The 22,717-nt window shown below is 43.7% G+C and overlaps 1 protein-coding gene across 22 annotated transcripts in view; it reads right to left on the reverse strand.

Annotated features, from left to right (window-relative positions):
* Positions 1-22,717, reverse strand: part of NRCAM (neuronal cell adhesion molecule) — a 267,938-nt gene that overhangs the window by 38,236 nt on the left and 206,985 nt on the right. For 10 of the 22 annotated variants that reach the window (XM_082691992.1, XM_082691983.1, XM_082691998.1 and 7 more), the window contains 11 exons: positions 21,122-21,292; positions 20,554-20,610; positions 18,635-18,746; positions 15,853-16,037; positions 14,318-14,449; positions 7,835-7,978; positions 5,303-5,414; positions 3,621-3,787; positions 3,381-3,528; positions 1,274-1,398; positions 795-824 (listed from right to left, as the gene is read on the reverse strand). In XM_082691992.1, coding sequence (XP_082548118.1) covers positions 795-824; positions 1,274-1,398; positions 3,381-3,528; positions 3,621-3,787; positions 5,303-5,414; positions 7,835-7,978; positions 14,318-14,449; positions 15,853-16,037; positions 18,635-18,746; positions 20,554-20,610; positions 21,122-21,292 — 1,383 coding nt within the window. The remainder of the gene's footprint in view (positions 1-794; positions 825-1,273; positions 1,399-3,380; positions 3,529-3,620; positions 3,788-5,302; positions 5,415-7,834; positions 7,979-14,317; positions 14,450-15,852; positions 16,038-18,634; positions 18,747-20,553; positions 20,611-21,121; positions 21,293-22,717) is intronic. The other 12 variants (XM_082691982.1, XM_082691987.1, XM_082692000.1 and 9 more) reach the window with 3 other exon arrangements.

Below are 22,717 nucleotides of genomic sequence, written 5' to 3' on the forward strand. Positions count from 1 at the left end.
CCATATGAAAATATGGGCACTTCTTCCCTATCAGTAAAGAAAGAGTGAATGTCTACCAAGGGACAGCTCTTCTATACCCTGACTAATGATGCCATGTAAAATCCAGCTGAGTTTTATGCCATAAAATTAATTTTAATTTTTGTACTTACAAGCTGAATAAAGATGAGGGTTCTTTAGTCAAAAAGAGTTCTGGAAATAATTTCTGATTTATTTTCCAGGCTCAGAAAAATCACACAACCTGGAAGTGCCTTCCTTTAGTGATTTATGTTTTTTTAATGCAATGAGTTGTTTATCTCTAATACAAAGGTCACATGTTCTAAACATCCATTGTTTTCCTATGTTAATTTATGGAAAATGGAATCCCCAAACGTTTATGTTTCCAAGACAACTTTTAATAGACTAAAATTAAAAACTACTCTGTGGAATGATCTTTGAGATTTTTTTTTTTTTTTTTAAATTCTGGAAACCGTGGAGGACAGCTTTTGAAAAAGCACGATGCTAGACAAGGAAATTATACCAAAGAGGACTTTTATCGATTGAAATGACTTTATAATAACACACGAAATATTTAGCAATGAGTGGTATTGCACTCAGTGAAACATCCCCGAGCTCTAATGAAGAAATGATTTATGGCAGTAAATGAGCAACAGAACCGAACGTGGACAGAGCCCTCGTCCTTAAGGTAACATAGTCAGTGATGTGGTAGAGAAAAGGGAAGAATTAAATTTTTTTTCTTTTTGCACATGTGAACATGTTTGACAGAAAACAGAGAAAGAAGACTCATATTAGTTTACCGTAAGTAGGAGCTGGAGTTGGAGTAGGAGCTAGAAAGGACATTAATATAAAGGATTTTAATCAAAATTAGTCATGGAAAGATATACGATAGCACAAGAAGACAAAGACCGACTGTGATTAAGATTCTAAAACCAAGCTGTAAGCTTAGTTGTGGGACACGGCATTGATAAACATGCAGTAACAATGTGGTGGGGGTTGGGGGAATCCTTCAATCTTAAATCAAAGTACACTATTTCTCCCGATTTTCTTATAAAAAAAATCACTATTACGCACAGCCATCATTTTATTCCAGCGCTGCTATAATAGTATATTGACACTGAAATGACTGCCTCAAAGGCATCTCACAAAGAAGAAAAATGCAGGTATTTAACTCCCCTGCAGAACTGTGGAACTGTAACAAGCAAACATTTACTCTGGACGGTTTTCTTTCCGACCTAACACAAGGCAGCCAGGGGGCTGGGTGCGTTTGCATTCTTACCAACAACGCTCAGCACGGCACTGGCAGAAACGTTGTCGAGAGTTGTGTTGGCCACACACGTGTAGGTCCCACCATCGTCGTCCCATACATCAGCCACCACCAAGTGGTCTTTGTCCACAGTGAACCTGTCAAGAGAACAGGTTCAGAGCAGCTGAAACGGACACCCGACCACAGGTGACGGATGCTTGCTTTCCTGGCATGAAAGAAACTCTGTGAATTCGAAACAGAGAGAGAGAGGACAAACATTTGTGGCTCGTTAGAGCAGAAATCCAAAAAATACGTCTCACTTCGATCATGATGAAAGCTGGAAGACAATTAGAATGGACTAGAAGCTTGGGTTAGAAGGGATGTCAAGTCATTTCAAGCATGCCCTCGGAAGGTTACGCTCTTTCCTGAAGACCAGAGGGGCACCAGAGAGGGGGTTGGGGGAAGCTGTAGTCACCCTCACCAGTAGGTTTTCCTGTGGCTTCTGCTGCTATGAAACATCTGAACAGCACTCATCCAGCTCCATTTCTAACAAAGCTTTTATTTTAAAATAATTTATCACTGACTGTGGAAATTTTGTGTCATTTTGGCCGCATGCATAATCTCTCATGGGAGAAAGTGAATGCAAAGAATATTATCGACTTTATCACAAGCAACAGGATGAGTTAGGTCGGCAAGCACCACGGAGAGTTCTCTAGGGGGTTACTCGCCAGCATGAGAAATTACTCAGTAGGTCAAAAATCCATGTAAATAGGATTCGTGCATGATTTTAATGAGGATGCGTAAATCATTCACAGTCTTTGCAGGGTATTTCCAAGGTAAAGCTTGAGCCACCTTCACTCCATAGTTATTTCTTCCTATTTCCTTTTCATCGTCACCAGCTCTGATGCTACAAATAAAACTGGTCAGCTGGGGGGGCGCGCCTGGGTGGCTCAGTCAGTTAAGCATCTACCTTCAGCTCAGGTCATGATCTCAGGGTCCACATTCTGCCCCCTGCTCAGCGGGGAGCCTGCTTCTTCTCCCCCGCTGCTGTTCCCTCTCCCTCTGCTTGTGCGCTCTCCTGTTCTCCCTCAAGTAAATAAATAAAATCTTAAAAAAAAAAAAAAAAGCCTGGCCAGTGGGAAGCATAGAATTAGATGGAAGTCCTCGGTATAGAGGAGAAGGTCACATCGTTGATTTTGCTTTGTTTTGTTTTGTTTTGTTTAGGGGTGGTTAAGCTACATGCACTGCTTAGGCACACTTGTATGCAAACCACAGGGGCCATTTCCACCAGCACAGGGCATTCCTTCCACTAGGAGGCCATGCTGGTAGCCTCCGTGACCGTTAAGCTTCCTGTAGTCAGCTCCATACCTATTCCTTCAAACTGAGGCTTCACCCAGTCTTTTCTTCCATTCCAAGTTCAAGGACCACAACATGTCTATGCTCTTTTAAATTTTTACCTGTTCTCCCGCCCCCTTTCTACTGGCTTCAAGTGATCAAAAGAAAATTCCCTATTTGAATGAAAACCAGTGTCCTTTAAAATACCGACAAGGACTTAGGTGCACTCTGCTGATTAAAGCGATCGCATTTGTAGAATGGTAATGAAAACATCTGTCGAGACTTCACTGTACAAGGTAGAAAACAATGGAAGTCATCCAAGGCCTGAAAGGTTTTTTTTCCCATCCTGAATTACATAGGAGCCCAGCACACAAAGACAGACAAACATTCTCAGGGTCTGATTTCAATAACTCGATACCTTTTTAGGTCTGCACATTTTGGGAGAAAATGCACTTTTGTGGGGTGGGGGGAGACCAGATTTCACAAACTTTAAAAACACCACCAAAAAGTCACTCTACAATAAACCTTTAGTTCTGAGCAGCTCAAAGAGGCAGAGAGGAGAAAGGAAGGAAATGATCTTCAAGGGGAGCCTGGGTGGCTCAGTTGTTAAGCATCTGCCTTTGGCTCAGGTCATATCCCAAGGTCCTGGGATCGAGTCCCGCATCAGGCTCCCTGCTCAGCGGGAAGCCTGCTTCTCCCTCTCCCACTGCCCCTGCTTGTGTTCCGTCTCTCATTGTCTCTCTCTTTCTGTGTCAAATAAATAAATAAAATCTTAAAAAAAAAAAAAGTAATGGTCTTCAAATACCTTCCGTCATTGGGCAGCTCACCACTGTCCTTCAGCCACGTGATGGTGGGGATTAAGGTGTGATCGTGTTTCACCTTGCATTCGAAGGACACCGTGCCCCCTCTTTGCACAACTGCATATTCCGGCTGTTTAATGATCCTTGTTGCATCTGAAATTTAGCTATTGTTATCCGTTGCCAAAGTTGAGGAATTTGCTCAATGTCACGTCATACCTGAAAGAACTTTATCACCTCCACCTTACCTTTGATTTCTAAGTGAACTTCATTCTTTGCCATTCCTAATTTATTCCTTGCAACACATGTGTACGTTCCCGTACTGTCCTTTTGGGCCACAGGAATTTCCAAAGTGCCATTTTCATGCAAAACATAAATATCTTCACGAAGGGCACTACCTTTAGCTCCCTTGAACCTTCATTACAGAAATTATCACAATGGGAATAGGAAAAAAATCATAATTTGAAGTCAGACATAGATTGCCACATTGGAGATCAACACACGGTCATTTGTGTTATAGTATCAAGCTCAGAGACATTAGAATCTGCAAAAGATCTCCCGGATTGGATGCCTGTAAGTCAGTGGGATCCATGGAAGGCAGGAGGTAAAACTGGGACATTTCATGAGAAATGGTGCTTGATGAAATAAGTCAATCAGAGAAAGAGAATTATCATATGATCTCTCTGATAGGAGGAATTTGAGAGGCAGGGTGGGGGGTCGTGGGGGATGGGGGGAGGATGAAACAAGATGGGACCAGGGAGGGAGACAAACCATAAGAGACTCTTAATCTCAGGAAGCAAACTGAGGGTTGCTGGGGGCTGGGGGTGGGGAGGTAGAGATAGGGTGGCTGGGTGATGGACATTGGGGAGGGTATGTGCTATGGTGAGTGCTGTGAAGTGTGTCAGCCTGATGATTCACAGACCTGTACCCCTGAAGCAAATAACACATTATAAGTTAATTAAAAAATTGTTTTAAAAAATTTAAAAAAAGGAAATGGTGCTTGAAGCATTAGGATGACAATATGAAAGACTTCACTTATAATTTTCTGTATTATATTCATATTTAATACACACATTATTACCCATTCTATCTCCACATGGGTGATAAAACAGGCAAAAAGATCTTTTCGGCCTTTTTCTTCCCCTTGGGACATATTCTTAGTCCCTCTGCAGGCCACAGTTCTAAAGCCAACTCGATACGAAGATGTTTGATTTGGATTCTAAAGAGATTTTTGATTCATATGAATCGGAAAATATTCAGGGGAGAAAACCAACCACGCATGTACGTCAAGTATGCGTCCGCTCAGCTTCCTGGTTACTGTCCGACAGAAGGTGGGGATGGATAAAACCGTCCGGCAAAGTCGACCTAAAGGGGAACCTCGCGACCTCACTAGGACACCAGCTGCCCAACCACCACGCTTCTCCTCTCTGCCCCTGAAGTGGAGACCTGGGGAGACTGTCCTTAATCCCACACCTGGTTTGGTGCTCACATGAGCCCGGCTCCATGTCTGGTCCCTGATGGACCACCAGGAACTGAATGTTCTAATTTTCTTTCGCTCCTTCCTTCCGAGCTGCTGCCCGTCCTCGCCTTGTGCCTCCCAGCTCAGGCTAAACTAAGCAAGCACCTCAATCCCGAGTGGGGATGGTTTGATGGGAGGACTGAAAAGACATGAGCAAGCTTGGCCGGATCCCTTAAATTTTCAAAAAACATACTTTTTCCCATGCCACCGGCCCCCCGCCGCCCTGCACCGTGCCTGACAAGGCGTGCGGCTGCATACCTTGTAGGTGGAGAACTATTCAGCACCGAGCGAGGAGTGAATACATCTCTATGAGTGAATTTAATGATAATAGTACAATGGAAACTGTGCTGTTGGAGAAACTGAAGGCTTTAGCAAATGTAAGTATTAAAGACAAACAGAGCTGTGGCTTACCACTCAACGGTCGGCAGAGGGGACCCAAAGAAGGCACAGTCTAGTAAAGCAGGCCTGTCTGTGATGACCTGATAGAGTGTATTTGCAGATGTAAGGATTCGTGGTGGCTCAGCTAAAAAAAGTTGAAAAACGTGAAGTAAATGTTAAAATAAAACCAACATTTAGGTCCACCCTGTATTTTACTGCATTCGAAGGCCGTTCAAGTTTACATTCCGCATAACGCATAGGTCTCTCCCCCATGTTCTCTGTCAGGTATGACACCACCAGCCAACAGGCTGGAGAAATTCAAGTTTTCTCCTTCTGTCTCATACCCCACATCTCATTTTGCTCAGGCATGCGGTTTTAGTGATTTATTTATCTAGATGTCCTACTACCCTGTGAGTCCCTTGCAGGCAGGGAAGGGGACTTTTATTATTTTCTTCCCAGAAACTAGGTCAGGGTCTGGCACAAAAATAATGGCCGAGTACATCTTTGTTAAGTGATGGGCCCATCCTCATCCCGGGGTTATGAGGGGGGTGGGGGGTAAGAGTGGTGACAAGCACACAGCTGGCAGAAAACAGTAGTGTGCGGACACCCGAAACACAGAACCAGAAATCAGAACTGCCTCCCCAAACCCTAGCAACACGGGAAGTGTGCTCAGCTAGGCGTGGGAGTCACTGACCTCCATTTCGAGCATGAAGGAAACATGCCAAGGACTGGTTGGCGTCCCGACTATGATTTCATTTGAAAGGGAGTCTGCTACACATAAAGAGTTGGCATTTAATTCCCCGGCACCACGAAAACAAGTCTCACATACGATTTTAATACATTTGATGTTTTGGTGGTTTTGTCCAGTATGAGAAATGGAATGTTGACATAAACGAACCATTTCACACAGAGGACCTGAATAAACATTTCTCCAAAGACCTATAGATGGCCAAGAGACACAAGGAAGGGTCTGCATCACTCATCGTCAGGGAAATGCAAATCAAAACTACAACGAGATATCCCCTCACGCCTCTGAGAATGGGCAAAATCAAGAAGACAAGAAACAACAGGTGTTGGTGAGGACATAGAGGAAAAGGAACCCTCGTGCCCTGTAGGTGGGAATGTAAACTGGTGCAGCCACGGTGGAAAACAGCATGGAGTTTCCTCAAAAAATTAAAAATAGAAATGTCATCTGACCCAATAATTCCACTATGGGGTATTTACCCAGGGAAACGAAAACACTAACTCAAAGAGACAGATACAACCCTGTGTTCACTGCGGCATTTTTTATAATCACCAGGACAAGGAAGTAACCTCAGTGTCCATCGATAGACAAATGAATAAGGAAGGTGTGTGTGTGTGTGTGTGCGTGTGTGTATGAGAGAGAGAGATACTACACAGCCTTAAAAAGGATGAGACTGCTCCATCTCAGGTAACCCGGATGAACTGGATAGTATTATGATAAGTGAAATTGGTCAGACGGAGAAAGACAAAACCCATGTGATTCCACTCATATCCCGTAAGTGGAATCTAAAAAATAAATAAATAAATAAACAAACAAAAAGCAGGATCGGAACTCTAAATAATGATGGTTGCCAGAGGAGACCGGGTTCAGGAGTTGGGCAAATGGTTGACGGGGAGTGAGAAAGACAGACCTCCGGTTATGGAATGGCTAAGTCCCGGGAATAGAGCAGGGTACCAGGAACGCAGTCAAGGACACTGGAGTCGTGTCCTATCAGGACAGCCAGCAGTTACACGTGTGGTGAAAACAAGTGTCACGTGTACACTTGTCAGATCACTAAGCTGTACACCTGAAACTAGCATAACATTGTGTGTCAACGACACTCAAAAAAACCAAAACAAAACACCAAACGTTTCAGAAGATGCTTGAGTCTACCATAGTATTCTAAATGTATTATTAAGAATTAAAAAATAGAGGCGCCTGGGTGGCTCAGTCTGTCAAGCATCTGCCTTCAGCTCAGGTCATGGTCCCAGGGTCCTGGGATCGAGTCCCGCATTAGGCTCCCTGCTTCTCCCTCTCCCACTCCCCCTGCTTGTGTTCCCTCTCTTGCTGCATCTCTCTCTGTCAAATAAATAAATAAAATCTTTTTAAAAAAAGAATTAATAAATAAATTTACATATGTGACAAGGATAAAGGCCAAACATCATGACTAATGATTTATTTTCTAAAAATCAGAATGACATTGTTGAACTTACCAGTTTTTCAGGATGGAATAGTAGAAACATTCAGTTACTAATAGCAGATTAATGTTATTTTCCTTTTGAGGGCTTAACAATTAGCCTAACCCTATGTGGACCGAGCAGTCTATTTGATTACATCTACAGTGAACAATTGGCCACTATGAAAGTTGCATTCCAAAAGAACAGGAAGGCCAGAGTACCATACCCTTTAGGGTAAGGTCTGTGTCTTACCCATCTTCTTACACCCCACACGGCATCCAAGCCTCTGTGCATCGCACACAGAAGAGGCTCGCTACGTTTTTGCTGAGAACAGCAGCAGTCACTAACTGAACCTGCCATGTCTTTAATAAAGGGAGAGCTTACCCAGCACATTTACAAATGCATTCGCCAGTAAATATCCGTATTCATTAGAGGCGTTGCACTGGTACACGGCACTGGATCTTTCTTGAACATTTGAAAAGATAATGGTATCGCCGTCTATGTTTCTGCTGGGGTCATCAGGAGCAACTGTTTGGGTGCAAAAATATAAGGCATCTGTTTATTCTTCTCTGTGTGAGGTCTACATGCTAGTAAGTAGAACAGAAATACATGCCGATTGAGTAAGTATGTAGTAAGAAGGAGGAGACTGAGAACCGGGGCAGAAATCCCAGTTTTCCCTCCTCTGACTTTGGTTATCACTTCTCAGCACATTATGCTTGATATTCATTCAGTCCTAAGTGGACTGATTCTGTAACACTGAGTATTATTTCGAGAGATCCAGGGGAAAAAGCACAAGTTAGGTGAAAACAGAAGTACACATTCAGGTTAGTGTTGCCTGTTCGCAATGAAACCGTGGTTCTTCACGAGGAGGGGAGTTAATTCTCAAGAGGAGACAGCAAACGCTAGTCCAAAATAGAGAAACCCTTTAGCCCAACTGAACCTGTGTCCTTAATGAGCTTCTTTTTGAAATAAACAGATCAATAAGTACATAAAGGCATCTAGGGGGCCAATCATCAAATGTGAAACTATTCATTTTTCTGTATCAGAAATTCTTGAGGCTGAGGCAGAAACAAATCACATGAAATTATGTATTTTTCCGCTAAATCGCTCAAGTACATTAAAAAAAAAAAAAAAAAAAAAAAAAAGGTCAGGACCAGGACTGATCCTTACCGAAGTGGAAAGGAACAGGGTAAGCAACGTGATATGTGAGAATTTAGTCCAGGTCACGCCCGGTGGCGTGGAAGTGCTGAGTTCCTGGAAATGAATTCCCGTCTGTGAGTGCTAAACCACAGGCTGTGACCTCACCTTGCTTTAAAAGCACACTCAGAGGGCCGAGAGAGGTATCTGCCTCAGCACGAGGCTCAAAATCAACACGCCGTAATCGCACCCTTTCCCTCAAATCTCCGCTTGCAACTTGACCCACTTAAGAAGGCTTTGCTTCCATTCCAAACATCGTACTTGTCTCTTTGATGCCAGGAAAGGGAGGTACATCTAAGACATAGTTATCACTGCATTTAGATGCCTTTATCCCTTGCAAATCTCAAATATTTGGTTCTTCTGTGGCTAATTAACTCCCTTGAAGACCTAACGGTAAACCAAACTATAGTTATTCAGCCTTGTCTTAGTAGTCCCGTTTTCTCGGGTTGCTGGAACAAGGAACAGAGTTAGTGCTTAAAACCGCATTAATTTACTGTCCGACAGTTCTGTATGTGGCTGTCCCACGCTCCAATCGAATCAAGAGCTAATTTCTAACATCGCCTTAGACACTCCAGTTAGTTCGTCTAGTGGTAGGGGAATGCCGGGATCCTTTGGCTCGGCTTCTTAGCTCATCTCTGCTGTCTGGGACTCGAAATGTTTCAGAATGCTTCCAACCAGAAAACAAATACAAGTTCTGATTCCTTTAACAGGGTAAAGATTCCATCCGTGCATGACAGCAGAGGACAGAGATGTCTCACTGGCCTGGGAAGTGAACCACAGCTGCGGCAGACGGCCAGGTACCCCAAGAATATGGTATACTAGGGAGCCACCCACATTCCTTGTCCCAGACCCCAAGTCTAGTATCCCTGAGCCTGTCTGACTCACCCCCTCTCAGTCATGTCCATCCAAGCAAGGCTGATGGAAAAGAGCAGGGTTTCCAGAATCTCTTTCTCTGTCAGTTACTCTCAGCAGTTTGGGACCCAGCACTTGGGCCTTCGTTGCTGGGTCGCTTTGAAGGACTCTCGGCGCCCAGAATTCTGACTGCACCTCCGCAGACGCGCGAACAGTGGAGGAAGGGAGGGCAACACCTGGGCAGAGCGCGAGCCTGAGTCTCTCTGGGTGTGTGAGGACAGCTCCGCACATTCCGTGAGTACATGGAGCTCTTAGAAGTCACACCCCACGCGCGGTGTCATGGGTAGAGAGCTCTGGGTTTGTATGATGAGAAAGTTCTGGGGATCTACTCAACTGCAGTATGAATATACTTACATTCTGAACTATACACTCAAAAATGAGTAACATGGTATATTTTGTGTTACGTGTTTTTATATTTAACTACAATAAAAATACATCACCATGAACTTCAAGACCAGCTCTACGAATGAGGCCAGTAGGACAATTTCCCTCAGTGGGAGTCATGAATCACAACATACACCATCCTAAGGAGCTTTTAGGTAGCCCACCCTTGCATTTTTCTTTGCCATCAACTCTTTTTAATGCTATTCATTACCTAAAGGGCATCAGACTGTGTCTGTCTTATTGCTGCTTAATGGAGCAATCTTCAAATATTTATTTCTTGGCAAGGTGTTTAGGAAAAAAATAAACTCTTTAGGTAAGAATAGTGAATAAGCTAATATTTCTCCATGGGGGCTGGGGCTACATTTTCCTTAAGCGCTTTCACTAAAGAAAAACAAACAAACCCAAGCACCCACAGTGACATACGGCAGCTCAGCCGGGTGTGGACAAAGACGAAAATTACTAGTGCAGAGCTACTGGAAGTCCCTCAATTCTGTGTGCTGGCTGCTGGGTAGGAGTGACTGGCCAGCAACCCAGCCCCAGGTATCCAAAGGAATAATGATTGCTTCTGGGAATAGCAACTCCGTTTGCTGTAAATGAACAACAGAGAAAGAAATCTGAGAATGGAATCATCACATCCAATTTAAAGCTCCAAAGGTAAGGTTCAGAACTAGGGCAAGAGCCTTCCAGCAAGACATTCTTCTATTCTAACTGTCTTGACACACCTGGCCAGACCTGGAAATGCTTCCAACATTCAGATAATGAGAGTAATAAAGAGTGCCGCTTAGGTTGTCTAGAGCACGATGCATTTAAAAAATAATTTTATATTTATCACATCATTTTATTTCCAAAGAACTTTGTGCAATGGATTTGGGGGTCAGGGTGCAATGGAGTAACTAGAAAGTGTTGCTGTGCGGAGGAGAGAAGCCAGAGACCAGAGCACACAGTGGTATAACATGAGAAGAACGCTCAGATTTTCTGAGACAGTCCATTTTATAAACATCTCCTTGAAATCTGGACGTTTGGCCGTGGTGTAGAACACATCTCTGGGTGCAGAGATGAATCTCCTTTGTCTACTTATTCTATCCCTCATAAGGGGATGCCCATGGAGCCCTCTGCTTTGGAGAAAAGGCAGAAGGGAGACACCTTGGTGGAATCAGGAATGTTCTGGACTGTGCCGCCATCCTCCTGGCTGCAGAAAAGTGGCTGTTCCTGACCCTCACCCTCAGTAGCTGCCTCTCAAGGTTTCTGCAGCTTCTTCGGAAAAGGTGTGGTGTCCATGAAGCTGGTGCTCCCAGCTAACTTCTGGGGCCTACACAAGGCCCCCCGGAAGGTTAGGAACCCTTGCCATGCCAATTCCATCCACCACATCCTGCGGCGACTGTGCTGTCCCTCGCCTAGCCTGCCTCTCTGCCTCCCCCAGCCCCAGCGCTCCATCACTGCTGGAGGCATCTGTGGAGTCCACGGCTCAACAAGCCACAGAAGAGAAACAAGCCCATCTCCCGTGCCTAGAGTGGTCCCCAAACCTCAAAGGCAATTCGATTTCAAGGTCTCCAGATTCACAGGCTAATTATCAAATAGGATGGAAAGGGGAGAGGTGCAAAGCTCTTCAAACTGCTACTGATTTTTTGACCGTTTTCTTCCACATTTCCTCCTTAGGTTGGAGCGGGGGAGGTCAGTATGAGGTGGGGGGAGGGAGGCTTCACTTTGAACTTAGCTAATCAAGGCTCAGCAGAGTCTGTAGATAGATCAGCTGCTGGGGGTAGGGGTGGGGCACAGGGCCCACTCCTAGAGTCTGTAGCCCCGGGTCTGCAGAACACTGTGCAGAGAGCCCTGACGGTCCCCACCAGCTGCCAAAGCCCATCACCTGTGAGCAATGAGATCCCCCCACACAAACACATGAACTCTGAGCAGGCCACCAGATGCAGAGGAAGCCACCACTCGCAGATGCTGCACATCACCTTGGTGTATGAACGAATTTGGAACCCGGTTTGGGAGATTTTGTTCTAACTTTCTGCTCAGGACCTAATCAGATGATTTGGGGTTACGGTGGAAGGGCCTAACTTGTATCCCAGGACCACCGTCCTGCGCACCACCTCTCCCAGGCAGGCTGTTCCCAGTTGGTTCCGCCCCCAGATATTTTATTTAAAGGGGAGTGTCCATGAGTGCACTTCAGAGCCCTTCACAGAGCTGGAGCAACAACCTGGGAGGCACCGCCCATGCCTGGTTTGGTTGGATCACAAGCTGAGCAGATCAAAACGGGAGATCAGCTCATTATCTCATCTCCGAGTCTACTTGTGTCGCTGACCCAACTTGGTCTCAATTTCCCCTACTTCAGACTGGACCAAGTTCTGGCTATGGAGCCCCAGCGGTTTATCTTTTTCAACCTTCCCTGGCTCCCGGGTTTTCTCCACTGGGGGGTGAGATGGGCGGCCCCTCCCACTTGTCAGTCCCATGGAGGCCAGATCTCAGGTGTCGGGTTAACCCTCCCTAAAGGGCGCAGACCCTTTCCTGCCATTCTGAATGCATTCCTGGGAAAATCAGACAGTGCACCATAAAACTTCTTTAGGTCTGGGCCATATCCTCTTTTCTCTGTTTCCACTCATGGCAACAGCTTCCCAATGCACAACCACTGGGTACTCTCTGCACTTCTTCCTGATCTCAATCATGGTTAAAATTGGGAGCAGAATTACCCAAGCTCCAATTGCTGGCCTCTTTGCAATCTGTATTCTCCCAGGAACGTAATTTCCTTTTACAGTAGACACAGGCTGCCTGTTTTAGATGACTATTGTACAGTGTGACACAAGCAAACTCCTAATAAAATTCATAGAACAGGGAGCTCTTCCTTGGTCTAGACCTGCCATTGCGAGACCCAGATGGTGAGACACAGGGACCAAGCCACTGAAATCTGCCAGCACTTCTCAGATCCATTTTAGGGTGAAGACTATTTCAGATAAGTCGGATTAAAGGAGCTTTCAGCGATGTAGAATTAGAATCCATTTTTTGATTCTGGCTTGGGGGCAACGAGGAGCAAAGCTGCTCTACTTTGCCAACCTGAAGTCTGTCTATATGGTGAGTCAAGAATCCCTTTGCTAATTATTATGTTACCGGCTGGAGGGTGAGCCCGAGTCTAGGTTTTAAACAAAAGCCACTTTTCTCTCTCTGGGTTTAAGAGAAGGTGTGAACTCCAAGAAGGAGAAAATGGGCAGAGCCTCCTGCAGGCAGCAGCAGGTGGGGGGTGAGGTGGGGGAAAGAGAGCTGGTGGGTTCTCTTTCTTAGGAATCTGAAAGCAGGGAGGGGCACTATCTGGTTTTAAGTTTGTTTTGCTTTGCCATAATCCTTAAGCCTTCCACTGTCCTCAAGCCTTTACACAGGTTTTGTAAAGCTGGGCTTTGCTGTGATTTAGAAGATTAATGGACGGGCCTGTGGCCACACCTCGGGGGCTGTTCTGGGCAGCGTGGTGGCAGGCTGGAGAAGCTGGCTGGGAGAGAGAGAGCCGTGAGTGGTCCAGAGAAGGCGGCCGAAGAGGTGGCCCACAGCAGCTGGGCCAGGGTCAGTACTGCTCAAGGTGAGCTTGGCGTACCTGGGGAGGGAAAACTAATCAAAGACCAAGGGTCCTGCAATACAATCATGGTCAGAGGCTACCTTCTTCTGTGGATATTAAATGGGATGGTGAGGGCAGCAGGGTGGCTCAGTTAATTAAGCATCTGCCTTTGGCTCAGGTCATGATCCCAGGGTCCTCCGATCGAGCCCTGCATCAGGCTTTCTGCTTAGTGGGGAGCCTGCTTCTCCCTCTCCCTCTGCCTGCCATTCTGCCTACTTGTGCTTTCTATTTCTCTGTCAAATAAATAAATAAAATCTTTATAAAAAAAAAAAAAGGGATGGTGACCTCTGAAGACCAGAGAACTTGGGGACATCTGGACTGTGCTTAGGAATGAAAACTCTTTAAATGACCACAGCCGTGTCTCTTATTCCCGTCACAGCCACTGGCTCTATACCTAGCCTCCCCAACATGTCTCCTCCGACTCCTGTGACATTTCCACAAAACACTTGACATTTGGAACGGAGAAGATCTGAACTCTCCAGGAATGTTTCTTTCTGACCCTGTCATTTTTCCTAGAATCCATGTAAAAAGACCGGAAATATCGCCAAGTCCTAATCAACACACACCATCACATTTAAGGACACAAACTATTCTATCATCAGGAATATTGAGAGGTAATAAAATAAACATTCGAAGGTAACTCGGTGCCTCTTTTTAGCTCACACATGGCTTCCTTCCTCACCACCAGTGATTTTATTCCATTTGTTCCCTGTTGAGACGCAGCTATGCTTGGAAAATAGGTTGCAACCACAGAGCCTGTCAAGACAACTTACTTTCTATTGGGACTCCATTCGATAACCAGCTAATTCTGGGCTTGGGGTTGCCATTAGCTCTACAGATCAGCCTCCCGTCCTCTCCTGGGGACAGCACAAGGTTTTGAGGTGCCATGATCCAGTACGGAGCCGCTTTATGAAAGAAAGGAAGAAAAAAAACCCCACAAACATTTGAATCATACAAGCATTCTAGCAAATTTAGTATACTGAACTGTTTTAATATCAAAATAAATATTTAGCAAAACATGTGTTAGCCTCATTTTTTAAAAAGTAAATAGTATTGTAAGTGATGCCTCAAAGAACACTTCAGACTTTCAAAAGACTGTTTCTAGAGCCTTTTGATATAAAGACCATCTCATTTTACATTAAATTAATCAGACGTTAAAAAGGTAACAGATTTCACTAAGGTTGTAGAGTGACTTATAGTACACATAGGCTAAGGAACATGAATTTAAATTATGAGCCCTGTAGAATACACATAATTATAAAACTGGGAAGGAAGTTAAGAAACTTCGCATTTTTGAGAAGTTGCGGAGTCAGTATGGAGAATTCCCATGAGGCCCTCAGCCAGCTCTCTCCAATGTTCCCTTACATAACCATGGTACAGTTATCAACACAAGAAATTAACAGTGGTACAATATGATTAGCTAAACTACATCTTTTTCTACCCATGCCTTCTTTCTGTCCCAGGACCATCTCCTGGCTACCACATTGTCTTTACTTGTCTTGTCTCCTTACTTGTTTCCTCCAATCTGACAGTTTCTTGGTCTTTCCTCATCTTTCATGACCTTGACACTTTTAAAGAGTACTGATCTGTTATTTCATAGACTGTCGTTCAACTTGGGTTTGTCTGGTGTCTTCTCATGATTACACTGAGGTTTTGGGTGATGGATCCCTCTTACTGCATCATGCTGGGGGATACACGATACCAACATGACTTACGACTGCTTATGCTAACCTTGAACACATGGTAAAGGTGATATCCGCCAGGTTTCTCTGTAAAGTTGCTGTTTACCTGCTTTCCATAGTCTATTCCCTAGAAGTGAGTCACTCAGTCCAGCCCACACCCAAGGGTAAGGAAATTCAGCTCCCTCTCATTCCCAGAGGAAAGGTGAAGACTTTGTGAAAATATGTTAAACCTGCTTCCATAATTAATTTTGGGGGCTGTGTACGTGTGTATGAGAAGTACTTTGAGGCTAAGTGGATCCTCTGTTTCTCCTTAAACCTTCATCTATCTTTCCTCACTGGCTCTTGCCTGCAGGAGTTATAACTGTGGGATGTTCATGGTGATTTCCAGTTTCCCTCCTTTTTCTTACAATTATTCATTGGAATTCTATGAGGAAGGTTTGAGGGAGAGAATTTTTGACCTGATTTAGATGCGTTCTAAAGAGCAATGAGAAAAGATCCAAGGGGTCAGGACTGTTGATACAAATTTACATTTGTTATTAATTGAAGCTTAAATCAAAGGCATATTTAATTGAAGATTTACAACTTCTCGTGAGAGCAAGAGCCATGCATTTGAAACAACTGTATACCTTTAACTGTGACAGAAATGGTATGATAGATAGCTCCCAGTGGGTTTTTGGCTATACACTGGTAATTTCCAGAGTCTGCTTCTGAAACCTGAATGATTTGCAGAGTTTTCTTGAAGTTCTTATAAAATGTCCGGTTGATGGGCAGGGTTCCATCTTCTTTTATCCAGTAAATAATTGGGGTAGGCCTGATAAGATAAATAAATTATATTATTAAAAAAAGAAGTTCACCTTGCTGCTTTTGAGGGTGAATCTTCTGCAAGTTGGTAACAACTTCTTTGTCTAAAGATCCTGAGGAACAGAAAGACATTGTAACTAGCCTCACACTTTTATAAATAATGCTCAGATCCCTGTATTGAAGTCTGTCAGCCAGCACCATCACAAAGGCAGTGCCATGTTAATACATGGCACACCGTGACCTTGGACTTCCCTGACACAATGAGCAGGCTAGCCTAGGTGACTTTGCTAAAGGGACCTCATTATTGTCTTCAAAGTTCTGATCAGTGAGGCACACTTAGAAAATTTTACATAAACGAATATGTCAATCAAAAGGCTTACTATGAAATTAATGATATTGAGTTTATCTTTTAAATCAGCTAGAATTAAAAATGCAGAGAAAATCCTGATATACGAATTTGTGCCCATGAACTTTTGCACACATTTCCCTAACAAATGGAAGAATTTTGATCTAGTGACGTTAGAAGATATTCATGAGAGTAAAATAAAACTTCACTGGACACAAATATTTACTAAGCACTGAATTCTGGACCAAGCATTGAGTTGTATGTTGGGAAGACAAAGACAAAAAAAAAAAAAAAAAAAATGGCCTAAGAACCTCAGGAAGATCACAATATTTGTCCTTAGAAATTCAAACGGGGTTAATTGGTTGATTATAGAATTGCTTCTGGTTTGTGTAGCTGAATAGAAATAATTGAACATATTTCTTTGATGAAATACCTTCTAAAATGAAACCTGTTGGGAATATAAAAAGAGGTAGAAAATGTAAAATCATTTTCAAAAATGGAAGATATGAGACCAATGTGGTATCTGATACCATATTCCGGTGTTTCCTTTTAGTCAGATAGTCTGCACCTCACATGATCTGAAGGTGAGTGGATCATGGGGATAGAAGCATGAGGTCAAACTAAGCCATGGATTGTTCTGGAAGCCTGCTTACTTCTCCATTGAGTAGTTATTAAGAATTAGAAATATTACGATTCTGTGAGTCTTACAGCTACAGGTCTGTAAATGATAGACTCCTCAATTTTATTTTTACACCATCCTGTGGTTTTAAAAACTCTTTTGGAAGTTTAATGCAATTTCCAAATACCAACCATATTTTAATTTTTACATAAGAGACCCTTCAGGGGAAGGGGAATCATAAAATTGTGAGAATGGGTAACTCTGCTCCCCAAAGGTTGGAGGTTAGTAGATTAAACCACTTTCTAACACCATGATGTATGAAAATTGCAAGGGGTTGGGGCTTTGCTTTTAATTCTAATGGGAAAGATATATACTTAATATATCTTTAAAGGGGAACTTTGCTAGTTTCAGTTACTTGAACGGAGTAGTGTGTGCTGTGATTTCCTGACGGGACCAGCAGAGGCCTCCACGTGTCTCCTGCAGTAAAGCCATTCCTAGAAGTCAATTCTGGGAAGGAACTCGAAACTGTTGCATTGCCAGGTCAAGGACAGTGCAGCTCAGAACATGGGATCATAACAATGTTTCTGAGATTCCATGCAATGTTTCCAGCAAATGTGCCCACATCAACAGTACTTGCTCGGTGCCAGGGCTAAGAGGGGACGATGTAGAAACTTGCTTCTGACGGGCACCTAACATAACAGTTGTCCTTGTATCTGAGCTATGCACAGATGAGTCATCTGCAAAGAAGCCAGGCTTGTGACCTGCCTAAAGGAAGGAGTGGAAGGGACAGGGTGTTCGTTCTGAGGCTAGACCGTAAGAGGCCTAGGAGGCGATGTATGTACTTTTGTTGTTCGGAGAATAAGCTGGGGCTAGACGGCTAGAGGGACAGGAGTCACTCAAGGCCAAGAGCTGTCGAGAAGACCCCCAGAACCATGAACCCAGAGTGGAGCTTCCCAGCAGAGGCATGAGCAGGCTCACTCTAAAACGTCCCGCTCTAGCCTGTTACAGCAACTGCCCTGCGACCTGGGGCGAATGATTAACAATAAATAGCTATTGTTTTTAACCCGCTAAGTTTTGAGGACGTAACAGTAGTGAAATAAGACACCCTAATTGTAACCATAGCAACCACAAGGGGATTCCTGATACTTATTTCAAAAAGAAAGCTATTATATTAAGAGAATATTTCAATAATATGAGATACACATGGCTTATTTTTGAAAACAATTATCAAATTTTTCTTAATGCTTGTTGGAATTAGTATAAGACAATGACTGTTGCTGTGACATCAATGCCTTTCTATGGACCCACTAGGTTTTTGTAAGAAATGCTACAGAACCTGCAAAGACAAACAAACAAAACAAACAAAAAGAAATGCACACTAAGACAGAAAGCGCAGGGGTGCCTGGGTCTGCCTTCAGGCACGGGGTCCTGGGGGTCCTGGGATTGGGATCAAGTCCCCAGGTTGGCCTCCCTGCTCAGCAAGGAGTCTGCTTCTCCCTCTCCCCTCCCCCACCTACCCCTCCCCTCCCCTGCCCATAGGCTCATGCTCTCTTCTGCTGCTCCCTGCATCTCAAATTAATTAATTAATTAATTAATAATTAAATAAAATATTTTTTAAAAAAGACAGGAAGTGGGAACTCACAGTCCCTCTGCAATGCATTCCAGTGAAAGGACATTCCCTCTTAATTCTTCCTTGTGACTGGCATTGCCTTCTGGAGTTAAAAAGGTTGGTGGCCTCTCTCTATTTGATTTTGCTGCAAACAATAAAATCATATGGATTAAAAGTTATGCATATGTATTTCTCAAAACACGGTTCACTGCCTAAAAGTCTAATCCTTTTCAAAACTACTAAACACTGAAATTAAACTGCACATCCACACTCTCTGCCTAATAAACATTGCTCACTGAGCTGGGAACAGAAACGATGTTGGTTACGTAACCATTAACATGAAGGACTATTTCACTCTTGTACATTCCCTTAATATGGGTTAGGTTTTTATGAATTTTTGGTGCATTGGCAAATTTTCAAAATGTAGACATAGAGAGGAAAGTCACATTATCAAACTATCCATCCCTTACAATTAGTGCTTGGGTCAAAGAGAAAATTAACTATATTGCGGAAGATGTTAGATTTTTCTGGAAGCTGTGACTATGGAAGGGGGTAGTTTGGTTTACACTAGGGACAACATCATAGCCCATTTCACTGACTAATCATGAACATAAATCTGTAATGGATGTCTAAGTATCGAGACCCCCAAACTGCAAGGTTTATGGAAAACAAAACTAGCAAGTCTGGCAAATTGTGTGCCATACATTAAGAATAATGAATGGTAAAGAAATGAAGGAACTTGGTTTCCTCAATGAAAAAATAAAGAGGCCTCAAGTCGGAGATCTCAGGGAGCCCACAGAGGCCATCTTCGGTTTCATGGAAACCTCATTTAAATGTGGCCTTATCTTCTAATGGCCTCTCAGAAAACTGTGAAGTAGGAATATACCATCTTAAGGTTCTACTGCCCTTTACAGTTTTCAACCCTTAAATGCATTATCTTGTTGATGCTCACCAAAAGTGAGTGAAAAGGTAATATATGAATTGTTCTCATTCCTTAGAAGAAGAAGAAAAAAAACCTGGATACCAGGGAAGGTTTACTTGAGAGAAATGAGGATTTTCTTAAGACTTTAGAAATTGTGGAGGAAACCTTACCTCCCTGAAATGACTTTGGCAATGGTTTTGAGACCCATCATTTTCAGGATATATTAAAATAAAATAACAAGGCAGAAGTTGTGGTTTGCCTACTTTGATCATTGATGGCATCTTAATGTCTTTTTTACTTTATATGTCAAGGGAAAAAAGTAATACCGCAAATATTCTGCCTTAGAGATCATTAAGAGAACCCCCATACTAGAAACCACAATTTTCACTAACAGACTCTAGACCTGACAGTCACATTTCCCTTAAGGAAATCGAATTCTTTTTTTTTTTTTTTTTTTTTATAAGACTGAAGTTAAATGCTCTATATTTAAAAAGGTTATTTCCACTGAAGAGAGTGATTTGGTTTTGATCAAAACTACAAGAAATGCTATTGCTAATTATATGACACTGATAATGTCATGTGAGAACAGATGGGAAATGTGATGATTTACTATCAAAATCCACTTGATGTTAGTTGCTAACGATTACTAAGACTGACGAGTTAGTATTCTAGCAGGCTAATGCCCCCTTTTTTGGTTAATGAGAAAAGTTTGTGAACAAGACAAAAAAATGAAAAATATAATTCTAAACTTACATGAAAGCTCCCCACCCCCAGATCATGGAAAATGGTGCTTCACATGAAAACAGTGATAATAATTTTTATTATTATACATACAACGTGCAGCATGTTTTAGTGACATGACGTAAGCGTGTAGCTAAGTTTCGTAGAAAACACACATTTGTTCTAGCGGTATTAAACACGGAACCAGGACTCTCATGGAGAAACTGGGTTTAATAGCTATGGAGGTGGAGTTAGTGAACTGATTCTACGATGAGAGAGAGGAGTACCAGTTGCAGTCACCAGAACTCACCACTATAAAACTCAGAGTCATTCAAATTAGCAGCTATGGTGTCATTCAGTTCATCCACTGAAATAAACAGAATATGATGAAGAATGCAAAAAGCAGGGGAGCAGGTACTACAAAAAAGTCTCGGGCAACAAAAGTAAATGTATACAGCCATGCTGACCAGGTGCCATCCCTACCAAGGAAACACAGGTTTTTACATCGTTCATGACTCACTGATTGATAACGTCCCTCAGCCACCCCAGCCAGTAATACAGGGACACGGAACTGAAGCTGTGGGACTGACTGCTAAGTCCAGGCACGCTGGGGCAGAACGCACACGCAGATGCTCCAGGGACCAAGGAGACTCCGAAAGTTATTGTAGAAATAGCAACGGTGATATCAGCAAAGAACATACAATACAGTATCTGGGTTACATGTGCTTTTATTTGGCAACACGTCAGTAGCTAGTCACGGGCACTTTCCTGATCAATGAACCCGTATAGTTCAACGTCAGTGGTGTTTACTAGTTAATATATTTTAGGCACACTTGGAAACATCATTGAAAGAGAGAGTCAGGAGGCCAAGCTCTTACCTGAAATCACTTTCACGGAAATAGGTTGCTTCTGCTGTATGGTTTGAGTGTGATTAAATCTGGCGTAGCAGATATAGTCCTCGCGCGTGTCCTCTGGGAGTACATTGGAGAAGTAAAGGTCTCCGTTCAGACCCTGAGAAACCCTCTCACTTTGTGGAAGTCTCTGAAAGGCTGGAGAAAGGCAGAGAGATATCCAGATGATTCTATCCCAAAGCTCTCCCAATAACTACTCATAGTTTGGTGAACTTTCCTGGAATTTTTTTTCCCCTATAAAGCTCTTTGAGTAAAAGCAAGTCATTGCAGAAACAACAGCAGAACACAGGAAAAGTCCAAATGTGCCTGCCAGAGCCCAATTTCTCTGGAGTGGGGGCAAAGAGGAGACTAGAATCATGCAGTCAAGTATTGTATGAAGCAAGTGTAGACCAAAAAAAAAAAAAAAAAAAAAGTTTTACAAATGAGGTTGCAGGACTTTTCCTAATATTTAATATTAACTGTTAAAACACATGTACACACGTATCTTAGAAAATGCATTTAAAAAGCTTGTAAGGATGTGAAGTTGGCTTGCCTCCACGTGCTCGGTCAGACGCCAGATACTGTGAGAGCATCTAAGCCTGAGCTCGCCCCGCGCGAGGCGCCCGGCATCCCAAACTCCCTCCCTGCCTGCGTCCCTGACCTCACTGAGGAATCCGGGAGCACAGGGCAGGGGGAGGGGGCGCAGCATTCACAACAGCGTGTGATGACGTTGGAATGTTGCAGATGAGCCCCTCAGAGGCCCCCCAGCCGAGCCTCCAGCCCCCCGCCCCTCCACAAGTCTTTTCTTTCCTTCTACCATATGAGGTATTTTTACTTGTCCTGGGTGTGCTTTATTGCCTGTCTCCTTGCACTGGGAATTTAGGTTGCAGGATGATAGAGACAGTCTGTTGTAGCCTTGAACCCTCGCGGGGCCCTTGCCAGGGGCTCCGTGATTAAATGAAATGAAAGTCAGCACTCTGACTTTCCACGTTCATGTTCATGCCTCACAGTTTACTTCCCCTCGGGTCCAGTTAAGGACTGCCGAGCCTCGGGCGCTGAAGGAAGACTTTCTAAGTGGACGGAGGACTTGGGGAGGCGAGGCCACGGACCTGTGCAGGAATTTGCACCTGGAGAGTTAACACGCATTGTTTGAAGCTTCTGACTCAGTTCCTGGAGCCCTAACTGAGCATTCGGTGCCTCTGAAGCGAGAGAACCAGGAAACCTGCACTTTCCAGCAGCCTTGGGGCTAGGTATTCTGTCTTCTGGAGGATTCTCCAGTCTGTCAAGCAGGGCGCTCCTCCTGCAAAAGGTGCTCCATCTAACATCACACAAAATGCTAATTAGGGTCGAAAGGCTGCAGCTTCTTGGGGGGCAGGGAAATGTGGAGGCAAAGCCTGAAAGAATGCAGGTTACCCCGTGAGCTGAGTTCTTGGCCAAGATGGGGGTGTGGTTGGTGGTTGTAAATTCATGATTATAAGCCAGGAATGCCTAGGGAAAGTGTTGTTTTAAGAATAACTCAGGAAGGGTGCCCGGGTGGCTCAGTCAGTTAAGCGTCCGGCTCTTGATTTCAGCTCAACTCTTGAT

The sequence above is a fragment of the Mustela nivalis genome (genome assembly GCF_964662115.1).
Source record: "Mustela nivalis genome assembly, chromosome: 12".
In the NCBI taxonomy this organism is placed as follows: Eukaryota; Metazoa; Chordata; class Mammalia; order Carnivora; family Mustelidae; genus Mustela; species Mustela nivalis.